Below are 15,033 nucleotides of genomic sequence, written 5' to 3'. Positions count from 1 at the left end.
CTAAAGAGTCTCTCTACCCTAACCAAGAGAAAAGTAGTCACTGAATAATCACAGTATAGTAGTTAACCCCTTAGGTGATGTCAAATGGTTGGCCACACCTGTTTTTTCCCTGTATTTCTCGTATTATATATTATGCATTAATATGTTGTTTTTGTTATTAGCATCATTTTATTATTTATTGTTAATGAGAAAATTACTTTATTATTAATATAATGTTAATTGTAGGAATGATTACCATTTCGCTTTTAAGTAAACGGTTTTAGGTTGTAGGTGTGATTTCGTGAATTCAAAGTCAATTTTTTTCGAGCAGCTTTGAAATTTTTCACGTTTCGTTTTAGCGTAAATAACATTCATTAGTAGGGAAACCACCCAAAGGAATATTTTACCAAACTAAATCTCTTTTAATAGTTTTATTAGACATTCTGTAATGATACTTAGTTCTTGATAATTTACCACCTGCATGGTACTTATGCATGCATTAACAGCTGATTTGATAAGGAACAAGCTCAGTAATGCGCATTGCATTTGGCTTCGTTTCACTATCAGTTCTTGAAATACATTGGATACAAGTCTCAAACGTAAGACTTATTAATTTAACAGCTGACTCAAGCCCTTTTGCTGTGACTGAGAGTACAAACTTGTGCTTGCATTGGGTTTTGGGGATTGAGAATTGAAGTTAGATGATCAGCACTTTGTCTTTGCACTATATACTGTAACGATTAGTAGTCATGAGCGTTACCCGTTAGTATAAGGGACGATGAAGTTCTTACCTCTGCTCGCAGACCAAAACCAATCGGTAACTAAACAAACTCGAAACTCATTGAAGGAGGACTAGTTCATTATTTAAAATATATATATATATATATATATATATATATATATATATATATATATATATATATATATATATATATATATATATATAAACTTGAACATTTAATTTCCAAAACAGAAGTCACGTATCGCAATTTCTGCTAGCTACCATTATAATTGGTAAACAAATCATCCCAGCCTCAACTAAAGAACAACCAAATTAGACTATTAAACATTGTGACGAAGTAACAAATATTGGAAATACGGGTTCAAATAATGAATTATATTACAATACTAAGGCACGGATGAAGCGGGACGAATTTCGTCATGCTGGTTGAGAAGTGCAGCTACGATATGCTTATGGAAGAGAAATGCTTATTAAAGAGGTTTGAAGGAAATGCCATTTTGATGATAGATAAATTTCTGTTCTAGAGCCTTAAAACAAACGCCTTTTTCAATTTATTTGTCTGCCGTGTCTGGAAGTCGCTTATATTCAGAACTGATCTTAAGAAAGTCACTTATTAATGTGCGTGTTGATTTAGATAAAGAAAAAGAAATATTAAAAAGTGAGGCTTAGACCTCTGGACTATACCTCCCACCCTGTATATCTTGTCGGTTATCAGCGTTCTGGAAAGTCTGAGGTAAGCGATGAAGACATTCAAAATGTTACGTGCATGTTATGAATAAAGAGGAGTCATAAGAAATAATTTCAAGTACGAAAGTTTATTTTTTTAAACAAGACCAAATGGTGAAAAGGATAAAACCATTAAGAAATGTCATTCTCAGGTATTCATAAAAATGAAGGATATCCTTGTAAGCATAAGGTAGAAGTACAGGGTAATTCTCTGAAGCAAAAGGTAGAAGTACAAGGCAATTCTCTGAAGCAAAAGGTAGAAGCCTAAGCAAATCTTTCTCTCCATATTCATAATGATTACCTTTTACTTGCGAGGATATCCTCCAAGCAGAAGTAAAAGGTTGACTCGTGTTTCGGGAGTGCTTAGTTACATGTTGGAACTTGTAAGATTTCATTTGTGCTGTCAAGATAAGAAAGAGTTTAGTATTTATAATACGTATTTAATGCCCTGTTTTTACTTGTATTTAATTAAGTTTACGCATCAGAAAGAACACAGACGCCGCTGCGCCTTCCCCAAAGCCTCGCTGGCGACATCTATCCCCCGCCCCATGCATTAGAAGTTCTTTGACCTCTTTTTAGCTCCCCCACCCCTTGCATTAGAAGTTCTTTGACCTCTTTTTAGCTCCCCCACCCCTTGCATTAGAAGTTCTTTGACCTCTTTTTAGCTCTCCCACCCCTTGCATTAGCAGTTCTTTGACCTCTTTTTAGCTCCCCCACCCCTTGCATTAGAAGTTCTTTGACCTCTTTTTAGCTCCCCCACCCCTTGCATTAGCAGTTCTTTGACCTCTTTTTAGCTCCCCCACCCCTTGCATTAGAAGTTCTTTGACCTCTTTTTAGCTCCTCCACCCCTTGCATTAGAAGTTCTTTGACCTCTTTTTAGCTCCCCCACCCCTTGCATTAGAAGTTCTTTGACCTCTTTTTAGCTCCCCCACCCCTTGCATTAGCAGTTCTTTGACCTCTTTTTAGCTCCCCCACCCCTTGCATTAGAAGTTCTTTGACCTCTTTTTAGCTCCCACACCCCTTGCATTAGAAGTTCTTTGACCTCTTTTTAGCTCCCACACCCCGTGCATTAGAAGTTCTTTGACCTCTTTTTAGCTCCCACACCCCTTGCATTAGAAGTTCTTTTACCTCTTTTTAGCTCCCCCACCCCTTGCATTAGAAGTTCATTGACCTCTTTTTAGCTCCCACACCCCTTGCATTAGAAGTTCTTTGACCTCTTTTCAACTCCCACACCCCTTGCATTAGAAATTCTTTGACCTCTTTTTAGCTTCCACACCTCTTGCCTTAGAAGTTCTTTGACCTCTTTTTAGCTCCCCCACCCCTTGCATTAGAAGTTCTTTGACCTCTTTTTAGCTCCCCCACCCCTTGCATTAGAAGTTCTTTGACCTCTTTTTAACTCCCACACCCCTTGCATTAGAAGTTCTTTGACCTCTTTTTAGCTTCCCCACCCCTTGCATTAGAAGTTCTTTGACCTCTTTTTAGCTCCCCCACCCTTGCATTAGAAGTTCTTTGACCTCTTTTTAGCTTCCCCACCCCTTGCATTAGAAGTTCTTTGACCTCTTTTTAGCTTCCCCACCCCTTGCATTAGAAGTTCTTTGACCTCTTTTTAGCTTCCCCACCCCTTGCATTAGAAGTTCTTTGACCTCTTTTTAGCTTCCCCACCCCTTGCATTAGAAGTTCTTTGACCTCTTTTTAGCTTCCCCACCCCTTGCATTAGAAGTTCTTTGACCTCTTTTTAGCTTCCCCACCCTTGCATTAGAAGTTCTTTGACCTCTTTTTAGCTTCCCCACCCCTTGCATTAGAAGTTCTTTGACCTCTTTTTAGCTCCCCCACCCCTTGCATTAGAAGTTCTTTGACTTCTTTTTAGCTTCCCCACCCCTTGCATTAGAAGTTCTTTGACCTCTTTTTAGCTTCCCCACCCCTTGCATTAGAAGTTCTTTGACCTCTTTTTAGCTTCCCCACCCCTTGCATTAGAAGTTCTTTGACCTCTTTTTAGCTTCCCCACCCCTTGCATTAGAAGTTCTTTGACCTCTTTTTAGCTTCCCCACCCCTTGCATTAGAAGTTCTTTGACCTTTTTTTAGCTTCCCCACCCTTGCATTAGAAGTTCTTTGACCTCTTTTTAGCTCCCATGCCCCTTGCATTAGAAGTTCTTTGACCTCTTTTTAGCTCCCCCACCCCTTGCATTAGAAGTTCTTTGACATCTTTTTAGCTCCCATACCCCTTGCATTATAAGTTCTTTGACCTCTTTTAAGCTTCCCCACCCCTTGCATTAGAAGTTCTTTGACCTCTTTTTAGCTCCCACACCCCTTGCATTTGAAGTTCTTTGACCTGTTTTTAGCTCCCCCACCCCTTGCATTAGAAGTTTTTTTACCTCTTTTTAGCTCCCATACCCCTTGCATTATAAGTTCTTTGACCTCTTTTAAGCTTCCCCACCCCTTGCATTAGAAGTTCTTTGACCTTTTTTTAGCTTCCCCACCCTTGCATTAGAAGTTCTTTGACCTCTTTTTAGCTCCCATGCCCCTTGCATTAGAAGTTCTTTGACCTCTTTTTAGCTTCCTCACCCCTTGCATTAGAAGTTCTTTGACCTTTTTTTAGCTTCCCCACCCTTGCATTAGAAGTTCTTTGACCTCTTTTTAGCTCCCATGCCCCTTGCATTAGAAGTTCTTTGACCTCTTTTTAGCTTCCCCACCCCTTGCATTAGAAGTTCTTTGACCTTTTTTTAGCTTCCCCACCCTTGCATTACAAGTTCTTTGACCTCTTTTTAGCTCCCATGCCCCTTGCATTAGAAGTTCTTTGACCTCTTTTTAGCTTCCCCACCCCTTGCATTAGAAGTTCTTTGACCTTTTTTTAGCTTCCCCACCCTTGCATTAGAAGTTCTTTGACCTCTTTTTAGCTCCCATGCCCCTTGCATTAGAAGTTCTTTGACCTCTTTTTAGCTTCCCCACCCCTTGCATTAGAAGTTCTTTGACCTTTTTTTAGCTTCCCCACCCTTGCATTAGAAGTTCTTTGACCTCTTTTTAGCTCCCATGCCCCTTGCATTAGAAGTTCTTTGACCTCTTTTTAGCTTCCCCACCCCTTGCATTAGAAGTTCTTTGACCTTTTTCTAGCTTCCCCACCCTTGCATTAGAAGTTCTTTGACCTCTTTTTAGCTCCCATGCCCCTTGCATTAGAAGTTCTTTGACCTCTTTTTAGCTTCCCCACCCCTTGCATTAGAAGTTCTTTGACCTTTTTTTAGCTTCCCCACCCTTGCATTAGAAGTTCTTTGACCTCTTTTTAGCTCCCATGCCCCTTGCATTAGAAGTTCTTTGACCTCTTTTTAGCTTCCCCACCCCTTGCATTAGAAGTTCTTTGACCTTTTTTTAGCTTCCCCACCCTTGCATTAGAAGTTCTTTGACCTCTTTTTAGCTCCCATGCCCCTTGCATTAGAAGTTCTTTGACCTCTTTTTAGCTCCCCCACCCCTTGCATTAGAAGTTCTTTGACATCTTTTTAGCTCCCATACCCCTTGCATTAGAAGTTCTTTGACCTCTTTTTAGCTTCCCCACCCCTTGCATTAGAAGTTCTTTGACCTCTTTTTAGCTCCCCCACCCCTTGCATTAGAAGTTCTTTGACCTCTTTTTAGCTCCCCCACCCCTTGCATTATAAGTTCTTTGACCTCTTTTAAGCTTCCCCACCCCTTGCATTAGAAGTTCTTTGACCTCTTTTTAGCTCCCACACCCCTTGCATTTGAAGTTCTTTGACCTGTTTTTAGCTCCCCCACCCCTTGCATTAGAAGTTCTTTGACCTCTTTTTAGCTCCCCATACGCCTTGCATTAGAAGTTCTTTGACCTCTTTATAGCTCCCCCTCCCCTTGCATTAGAAGTACTTTGACCTCTTTTTAGCTCCCCCACCCCTTGCATTAGAAGTTCTTTGACCTCTTTTTAGCTCCCCCACCCCTTGCATTAGAAGTTCTTTGACCTCTTTTTAGCTCCCACACCTCTTGCCTTAGAAGTTCTTTGACCTCTTTTAAGCTTCCCCACCCCTTGCCTTAGAAGTTCTTTGACCTCTTTTTAGCTTCCCCTCCCCTTGCATTGGAAGTTCTTTGACCTCTTTTTAGCTCCTCCACACCTTGCATTAAAAGTTCTTTGATCTCTTTTTAGCTCCCAACCCCTTGCATTAGAAGTTCTTTGACCTCTTTTTAGTTCCCACACCCCTTGCATTAGAAGTTCTTTGACCTCTTTTAAGCTTCCCCATCCCATGCATTAGAAGTTCTTTGACCTCTTTTTAGCTCCCAACCCCTTGCATTAGAAGTTCTTTGACCTCTTTTTAGCTCCCACACCCCTTGCATTAGAAGTTCTTTGACCTCTTTTTAGTTCCCACACCCCTTGCATTAGAAGTTTTTTGACCTCTTTTTAGCTCTCACACCTCTTGCATTAGAAGTTCTTTGACCTTTTTTTAGCTCCCCCACCCCTTGCATTAGAAGTTCTTTGACCTCTTTTTAGCTCCCACACCTCTAGCATTAGAGGTTGTTTGACCTCTTTTTAGCTCCCACACCTCTAGCATTAGAAGTTCTTTGACTTCTTTTTAGCTCCCACACTTCTAGCATTAGAAGTTCTTTGACCTGTTTTTAGCTCCCACATCTCTAGCATTAGAAGTTCTTTGACCTCTTTTTAGCTCCCTTACCTCAAGCATTAGAAGTTCTTTGACCTTTCTTTATAGCTCCCACACCTCTAACATTAGAAGTTCTTTGACCTCCCTCTTTAGCTCCCACATTTCTAGCATTACAAGTTCTTTGACATATATTTCTAGGTTCCATACTTTTAGCATTAGAGGGTCTTCGATCTATATTTTGAGGTGCCTTACTTCTAGCATTAGAGGCTCTCTATTTTTAGGTGTCTCACCTCTGGCATTAGAGGCTCCTCTTCGCTGTTCTCTCCTGTCTTCTAGTTTTCAAGATCTTCTTTCATTAGATTATCTGTTTCTTTCGAGATTTCATTGTCTCTTTTCCTTAGTTCGTCAGTGTCCTTCTAGATTTCAAAAGAGATTTCAGTGCCGCGAGTCCTCACTTCGTCAGATTCCTCAGGGAAATTGAAGGCATTTATTCTTTACCTATCTGGGCAATGAGTAAAGAGGTGAATACTATCGATTTCTCCGCATACACTATCATGCCTAAGTTAATGACGAGCAACATAATATATTTACCAATTTCGTCTGGATATGTCCTTACTTCAATGGCGAATTTTGGGACAATCCTGTTGAAGAACTACACGTCACTCACCGTTCAGTTGAACCATTCTGCCTCCATCCTCATTCCCCCGCAATCCGTTTTTGCATCGATACAAAGCCTCGTACTTTTTCCAAGAGTCTCCTTTAATAAGACATCGTCGTAAAAGCCCAAGCAAAGGATCCTTCAAGGCATATACATTATGATCTTCAAAGCTCAGCTGCCAACGGAAGATCCCGTGTCTTTCTATAGGTAGGGCGATATAAAACGAACGATTGGCAACTTCGGCAGCAACCAAAACCATTTGTAGTTGATGGTGTTCCGAAGACGTAACACATAATTCTTACCGTCAGCTTCCTATTCCGCCAAAACGCGATCTCTGCGAGTTAAGTGAAATCCTTCTCCCAGTCATCAACTCATTTCCTCTTACTCTTATTGACGCGCAATTCCTTGGTTAGATTTCGCCAGCTACTGTACATACAGATCATGTGAGGCGTTGCAGGCTACGTTTGAAAAAATGAAGATCAGGTCTTCAGAAGTCATTTGAAGCTCGGGGAGGAGTCGTTCAGGACTGCACCTGGAAATTTCAGCTCTGGAGTCATTCAGAAATCCATGTTAAGTATACGGCTATGTACTTTGAAGACTTGGAAATTCGGGAAAGTTTTCTTCCGAAACCGTTCTGAGATTCCGTTCTGGAGGCATTCAGAATTCCATGCTAAGTCTATGGTTATTTCTTCTAAAGCCATTTGGAAATCTGAGAAAGTTTTCTTCCGATACCGTTCTGAGATTCCGTTCTGGAAGCATTCAGAATTCCATGCTAAGTCTATGGCTATTTCTTCTGAAGCCATTCGGAAATCCGAGAAGATTTTCTTCCGAATTCGTTTAGGGCTCGCGAAAAATTCCATTCTTGTTTGATAACAACAACAGCAATAATAATAATAATAATAATAATAATAATAATAATAATAATAATAATAATAATAATAATAATAATAATAATAATAATAATAATAATAAACTACGTGATTTGATTTATGGATTTGAGTTGAAAAGTTTTGAAGATGCTAAACGCTCAACTTTGCAGTTTGAAGGAAACTTTTGAGATACACGAACGAAGGGCGAGGGGTAATTAAGGTTTAAAGCAAACCGAATTGAAATAGTTGGTTTCAGCTAAATTATTTCAGGTTTGAGATTTAGAACAATTTATTTCTGGTACGAATCGATATATATATATATATATATATATATATATATATATATATATATATACATATATATATATATATATATTTATTTACAGTATATATATATATATATATATATATATATATATATATACTGTATATATATAGTTTATATATGTGTATATACATGCATGTATATAAGCTTTTGCAGTGTATGAATATTCTGTATATATGTATGTTTATACGATGTATATATACATACATACATACATATATATATATATATATATATATATATATATATATATATATACTCATATATATACATACATATACATATATATATAATATATACATACATATATATGTATATAATATATATATATATATATATATATATATATATATATATATACTATATTTATATATTATATAAATACAGTATATTTGCATTTACTGTACACACACACATATATATATACATACATATACATATATATATATATATATATATATATATATATATATATATATATATATATATATATACATATACATATACATACATCCATACATACATACATACATATATACTGTTTGTACATACATACATCCCTAAATACAGCAGCCTTCGTATTCTCCCAACTGTTTATACATGCAAAAGCAAATGTAAAATGCATATCACCAAGTTATGGCTTAACCTTGATATTTCATCGAGATTCCAGGTGTGGACAAGATATCTGTCCGCAAGCCACTGTACATTTTGTTCTTCAAAACGGAATAACATCTTGAAATCACGATCAAGTGTGGGTAAACGGGGCATGTATTGTTTAACATGCCTCACATCCACAAAATCTGCCATCGTGCTGAGAATCGGACAGAACAACCTTTCTCTTCGAACTGCAGTCTGCTACTGACCAGACTCAGCTTTTTCGAAGCATATGCTCTTTATATGAAGTAAAGGGTCTTCTTTATGTATAACCATTTACTTTTATGTGATTATAAGGATATGCTTTTGCTCTAAAAGTAGAAGCTTTTGCTTGAAATGTTTATGAATACAAGTAGAAGGATTTCCTTCATATTTTGCAAGTATAAGCATATCCTTTTCTTTACGAATGCCGCCCATTGACTTGTTTTTTATTGGGAGGGGGTAGGGTGCTTCATAAATCAAACGATGCTGACCAATAAATTTCGTGATGAATTATATAAAGTGGCGTGAGACAAGGAGTCCATTGAAATATGACTAAACATCTGTGCTATAGTTGAGAAAATGGTTTCCTTCAATTATGGGAACATCATGTTGGCTATTCACACCCTGAGCTTCGCCAGGGCCAGGGCCTGACATGATCAAGTAGGGAAAACTGACGCGTGTAGATTCCTTTAGTTGGTAATGCGCGCGATCACTGACAGATAAGAGGTGAGGAGGTGGGATAAGGATAAGGTTAAGGATAATCAGCCACTTTTATTGTAGGATTTTGGGATGAAGGGGTAAGGAATAAAGGATAATCAGTCACTTTTATTGTAGGATTTTGCGATGAAGGGGTAAGGGATAAAGGATAATCAGTCACTTTTATTGTAGGATTTTGGGATGAAAGGGTAAGGGCTAAAGGATAATCAGTCACTTTTATTGTAGGATTTTGGGATGAAGGGGTAAGGGATAAAGGATAATCAGTCACTTTTATTGTAGGATTTTGGGATGAAGGGATAAGGGATAAAGGATAATCAGTCACTTTTATTGTAGGATTTTGGGATGAAGGGATAAGGGATAAAGGATAATCAGTCACTTTTATTGTAGGATTTTGGGATGAAAGGGTAAGGGATAAAGGATAATCAGTCACTTTTATTGTAGGATTTTGGGATGAAGGGGTAAGGGATAAAGGATAATCAGTCACTTTTATCGTAGGATTTTGGGATGCAGGTGTAAGGGATAAAGGATAATCAGACACTTTTATTGTAGGATTTTGGGATGAAGGGGTAAGGGATAAAGGATAATCAGCCACTTTTATTGTAGGATTGTGGGATGAAGGGGTAAGGGATAAAGGATAATCAGTCCCTTTTATTGTAGGATTTTGGGATGAAGGGGTAAGGGATAAAGGATAATCAGCCACTTTTATTAATGTAAAAGTCATTGTTTTTATTATATGAAGAGGCACCAAGCCTCTGGTTGAGGAAGGGTAAAGGTGTGTTTTTATTATATGAAGAGGCATCAAGCCTCTGGTTGAGGAAGGGTAAAGGTGGGGGAAGGATGATGCTAGGAGGATTTCCTCCAAGGGATGAAGGAAGGAGTATCCTAGAAGGGGACAGACCCCTCTGTTTAGCCTCTCTTATTGTCAGGTTCAGAATTGCCACCCATTGCTTCCGTTGCTGCTTTTATCGTAGTGTCTTCTTGATCTTCGGTTACCTCTTTGGAACCACGTTGGTAATGTCGTCAGTGCACATAATCTGGGGCAAATTCATAAGGCTGACTTACCATTTAATGCCATAGGAGTTCTGGAACCTAAAGCTTCATATTCCTTTTTTTTTTTTTGCGATGCCATCTCTCTCTCTCTCTCTCTCTCTCTCTCTCTCTCTCTCTCTCTCTCTCTCTCTCTCTCTCTCTCTCTCTCTCTCTCTCTCATATATATATATATGTATGTGTAATATATATATATATATATATATATAAATATAAGTGTGTGTGTAATATATATACATGTATATATATACATGTATATATATATATATATATATATATATATATATATATATATATATATATATATATATATATATATATATATATACAGTATATGTGTGTGTGTGCGCGTGTGTAACTTTACTTTATCCGTCTATGCTGTACTTTAGTTCGAAACTAGTGTTTGCCTCTCCAGTTTCAGTTCAGGTATCTGGTTTTAATCTTTCCCATTTCAATTAATTCCGTTTTATCCAGTCTCATTGCTTGTGAAGGATTATCTGTAAACATGAAATATGATTGGAAATAATCCCAAATTAGTAGAAGGTCCTTATAACAGAACTGACACTGTAGTAAGGCCATGCTTCTGGCATGTTCGTTTGGGAAACTTGACCTTTTTATGATAGATGATGGTTTGGCAAGCATTGCCTTTCGAGAGAATAGCTCAACTTATTGAAAATAAATTTTAATGGTTTGTTTTTAAAATGTTAATCTGATGGAGAGGTCCAAATGGGCTGTCATTATTTTTATTTATGAAGGGGGCCAGTGGTAAAGGAAGCCTGGCCAGGGACTGGACGATGAGAAATCGAAACGTTGAGTTTACTACTACTACTACTACTACTACTACTACTACTATTATTATCATCATTATTATTATTATTATTATTATTATTAGCTTAATGTGTGGATACTCATTGTCTTAATATATAGAGATATTAGAATAACAGATAAATCTTAATCTTATACAATATGGATCAATAGGTAAAAAATAAAAACAAATCTTTCTGTGACAGATCAGTTGATTCAATATTTCGTTTAATCGCTTCAATATTTCGTTCAATTGCGTCAACATTTCCTTCAATCGCTTCAATATTTCGTTCAATTGCGTCAACATTTCCTTCAATCGCTTCAATATTTCGTCCAATTGCGTCAACATTTCGTTAAATCGCTTCAATATTTCGTTCAATCGTGTCAACATTTCGTTCAACCGCGTCAATATTTCGTTCAATCGCGTCAACATTTCGTTCAATCGCGTCAACATTTCGTTCAATCATCTCAACATTTCCTTCAATTGCGTCAACATTTCCTTCAATCGCTTCTATATTTCGTTCAATCGCGTCAACATTTCGTTCAATCGCTTCAATATTTCGTTCAATCGCGTCAACATTTTGTTCAATCGCGTCAATATTTCGTTCAATCGCGTCAACATTTCCTTCAATCACTTCAATATTTCTTTCAATCGCTCTATATTTCGTTCAATTGCTTCAATATATCTTTCAATCGCTTCAATATTTCGTTCAATCGCTTCAATATTTCTTTCAATTGCTTCAGTATTTCGTTCAATCGCTTCAATATTTCTTTCAATTGCTTCAGTATTTCGTTCAATCGCTTCAGTATTTCGTTCATTCGCTTCAATATTTTGTTCAATCGCTTCAATATTTCTTTCAATCGCCTCAATATTTCGTTCAATTGCGTCAACATTTCCTTCAATCGCTTCAATATTTCGTTCAGTTGCGTCAACATTTCCTTCAATCACTTTAATATTTCGTTCAATTGCGTCAACATTTCCTTCAATCACTTCAATATTTCTTTCAATTGCTCTATATTTCGTTCAATCGCTTCAATATTTCTTTCAATCGCTTCAATATTTCGTTCAATCGCTTCAATATTTCTTTCAATTGCTTCAGTATTTCCTTCAATCTCTTCAGTATTTCGTTCATTCGCTTCAATATTTTGTTCAATCGCTTCATTATTTCTTTCAATCGCCTCCATATTTCGTTCAATCGCTTCAATATTTCTTTCAATCGCTTCAATATTTCCTTCAATTGCTTCAATATTTCCTTCAATCGCTTCAATATTTCGTTCAATTGCGTCAACATTTCCTTCAATCGCTTCAATATTTCTTTCAATCGCTTCAATATTTCCTTCAATCGCTTCAATATTTCCTTCAATCGCTTCAATATTTCTTTCAATCACTTCAATATTTCGTTCAATTGCGTCAACATTTCCTTCAATTGCTTCAACATTTCCCTCAATCACTTCAATATTTTGTTTAATCGCTTCAATGTTTCGTTCAATTGCGTCAACATTTCCCTCAATCGCTTCTATATTTCTTTCAATCGCTTCAATATTTCGTTCAATTGCGTCAACATTTCCTTCAATCGCTTCAATATTTCTTTCAATCACTTCAATATTTCGTTCAATTGCGTCAACATTTCCTTCAATCGCTTCAATATTTTGTTCAATTGCGTCAACATTTCCTTCAATTGCTTCAATATTTGGTTCAATTGAGTCAACATTTCCTTCAATCGCTTCAATATTTCATTTAATCGCTTCAATATTTCGTTTAATCGCTTCAATGTTTTGTTCAATTGCGTCAACATTTCCTTCAATTGCTTCAATATTTCGTTTAATCGCTTCAATATTACGTTTAATCGCTTCAATATTTTGTTTAATCGCTTCAATATTTTGTTCAATTAAGTCAACATTTCCTTCAATCGCTTCAATATTTCGTTTAATCGCTTCAATATTTCGTTCAATTGCATCAACATTTCCTTCAATCGCTTCAATATTTCCTTCAATCACTTCAATATTTTGTTCAATTGCGTCAACATTTCCTCCAATCGCATCAATATTTCGTTCAATTGCATCAACATTTCCTTCAATCGCTTCTATTTTTTTTCAATCGCTTCAGTATTTCGTTCAATTGCATCAACATTTCCTTCAATCGCTTAAATATTTTCTTCAATCGTTTCAATATTTTGTACAATTGCATCAACATTTCCTTCAATCGCTTCAATATTTTTTTCAATCGCTTCAATATTTCGTTCAATTGTGTCAACATTTCCTTCAATCGCTTCAATATTTCTTTCAATCACTTCAATATTTCGTTCAATTGCGTCGACATTTCCTTCAATCGCTTCAATATTTCGTTCAATTGCATCAACATTTCCTTCAATCGCTTTAATATTTTTTTCAATCGCTTCTATATTTCCTTCAATCGCTTAAATATTTCGTTCAATCGCTTCAATATTTCGTTCAATCTCTTCAGTATTTCGTTCATTCGCTTCAATATCTTGTTCAATCGCTTCAATATTTCTTTTAATCGCTTCAATATTTCGTTCAATCACATCAACATTTCGTTCAATTTTGTTAATATTTCCTTCAATCGCTTTAATATTTCTTTCAATCGCTTCAATATTTCTTTTAATCGCTTCAATATTTTTTTCAATCCCTTCAATATTCCTTTCAATTGCTTCAGTATTTCGTTCAGTCGCTTCAGTATTTCGTTCATTCGCTTCAATATTTTGTTTAATCGCTTCAATATTTCTTTCAATCGCCTCAATATTTTGTTCAATCGCTTCAATATTTCCTTCAATTGCTTCAATATTTCTTTCAATCACCTCAATATTTCGTTCAATCGCCTCAATATTTCTGTCAATCGCCTCAATATTTCGTTCAATCGCCTCAATATTTCTGTCAATTGCATCAATATTTCTTTCAATCGCCTCAATATTTCTTTCAATCGCCTCAATATTTCGTTCAATCGCGTCAATATTTCTTTCAATTGCTTCAATATTTCTCTGCCAAAATAAATTGGTTGACCTAGATCTCGTCAATAAGGAACACCCACGTAGAAAGGCCAAGGCAGCGTCATTGTAAACAAGTGAATAAACACACACACATACAGTACACACATACATATAAACACATGCACGCACGGCCGCCACACCTAGTTTGTTTAATTCCACAGTTGATCTTCTTGAGACGAGCCCCAATACCTTGAGACGTTAATTCCTGAAGACTCAACAGGAGCTTCTGAAGGGTTATAGTCGATAACGGAAGGCGACGGGATGTGGCCAAAGTTACGTAGTCGCTTGTTGCCTTCAGAGAGAGAGAGAGAGAGAGAGAGAGAGAGAGAGAGAGAGAGAGAGAGAGAGAGAGAGAGAGAGAATGTTCGTTCTCATTTGCATGAGTAGTTGTTGATTTCCCTTCTTCCAAGGATATTTCACGTTCATTATCATTGTGTGTTGTACTCTGCTAGCTGTGTTTTTAGATTATTTCAGAAGCAGGTCTTCTGAAAGTTATTTAATTTTAAAAAGGACGTCTTTGATTTTATGGCATTTAAATGAATTTCCTTTTAATCTTTATCTATAACAAATGCTATCGGAGTCAATGACCTTTGATATCGAGATAACAGAAAATTCAAAATCAATTAATCAATCAATTATTAATATTGCTACAGTAATATTCAGATGTAGTTTTTTTTTTTTTTTTTACACCAGATACCCCATTCGTTTAGATTTTCATCAAGATTTTAGTTTTCATTATTTTTATCATCATATTTTGGGCATACAAAAATACAGTAATGTTTCTGTATAAAATATATTAAGAGGGTAAAAATACAATGGGCTTTTTAAAACTTTTGATTATATTTTTCAATGTCGGACTGAAAACCTGAATTGTTCTCGAAAACCCGTAATGTTTTTACTTTATAGATTTTTTTACCGAACTATTACTGTAGATTT

The 15,033-nt window shown here is 36.5% G+C and overlaps 4 protein-coding genes across 4 annotated transcripts in view; 1 reads left to right on the top strand and 3 right to left on the bottom strand.

Moving 5' to 3' along the window:
* Nucleotides 1-15,033, top strand: part of LOC137625927 (uncharacterized) — a 205,809-nt gene that overhangs the window by 61,363 nt on the left and 129,413 nt on the right. The gene's annotated exons all lie outside the window — the stretch shown is intronic.
* Nucleotides 9,276-9,962, bottom strand: LOC137626158 (saposin-like protein 11). Its single transcript, XM_068357235.1, has one exon. The coding sequence runs from the start codon at nucleotides 9,960-9,962 to the stop codon at nucleotides 9,276-9,278; it is 687 nt and encodes a 228-aa protein (XP_068213336.1).
* On the bottom strand, nucleotides 12,080-13,349 carry LOC137626157 (tropomyosin alpha-4 chain-like). Its single transcript, XM_068357234.1, has 2 exons — nucleotides 13,175-13,349; nucleotides 12,080-12,816 (listed from the first exon to the last, which is right to left on the bottom strand). The coding sequence occupies exons 1-2, from the start codon at nucleotides 13,347-13,349 to the stop codon at nucleotides 12,080-12,082; spliced, it is 912 nt and encodes a 303-aa protein (XP_068213335.1).
* The window catches only part of LOC137626156 (tropomyosin Tod p 1.0102-like), a 3,849-nt gene continuing 2,325 nt past the window's right edge, over nucleotides 13,510-15,033 (bottom strand). Inside the window, exon 3 of the mRNA XM_068357233.1 lies at nucleotides 13,510-14,088. Coding sequence (XP_068213334.1) covers nucleotides 13,510-14,088 — 579 coding nt within the window. The remainder of the gene's footprint in view (nucleotides 14,089-15,033) is intronic.

Source organism: Palaemon carinicauda, chromosome 33, assembly GCF_036898095.1.
Source record: "Palaemon carinicauda isolate YSFRI2023 chromosome 33, ASM3689809v2, whole genome shotgun sequence".
NCBI classification, from domain to species: domain Eukaryota; kingdom Metazoa; phylum Arthropoda; class Malacostraca; order Decapoda; family Palaemonidae; genus Palaemon; species Palaemon carinicauda.
Note: the sequence above shows the minus strand (reverse complement) of the source record. Positions and strands in the feature narration are given on the sequence as shown.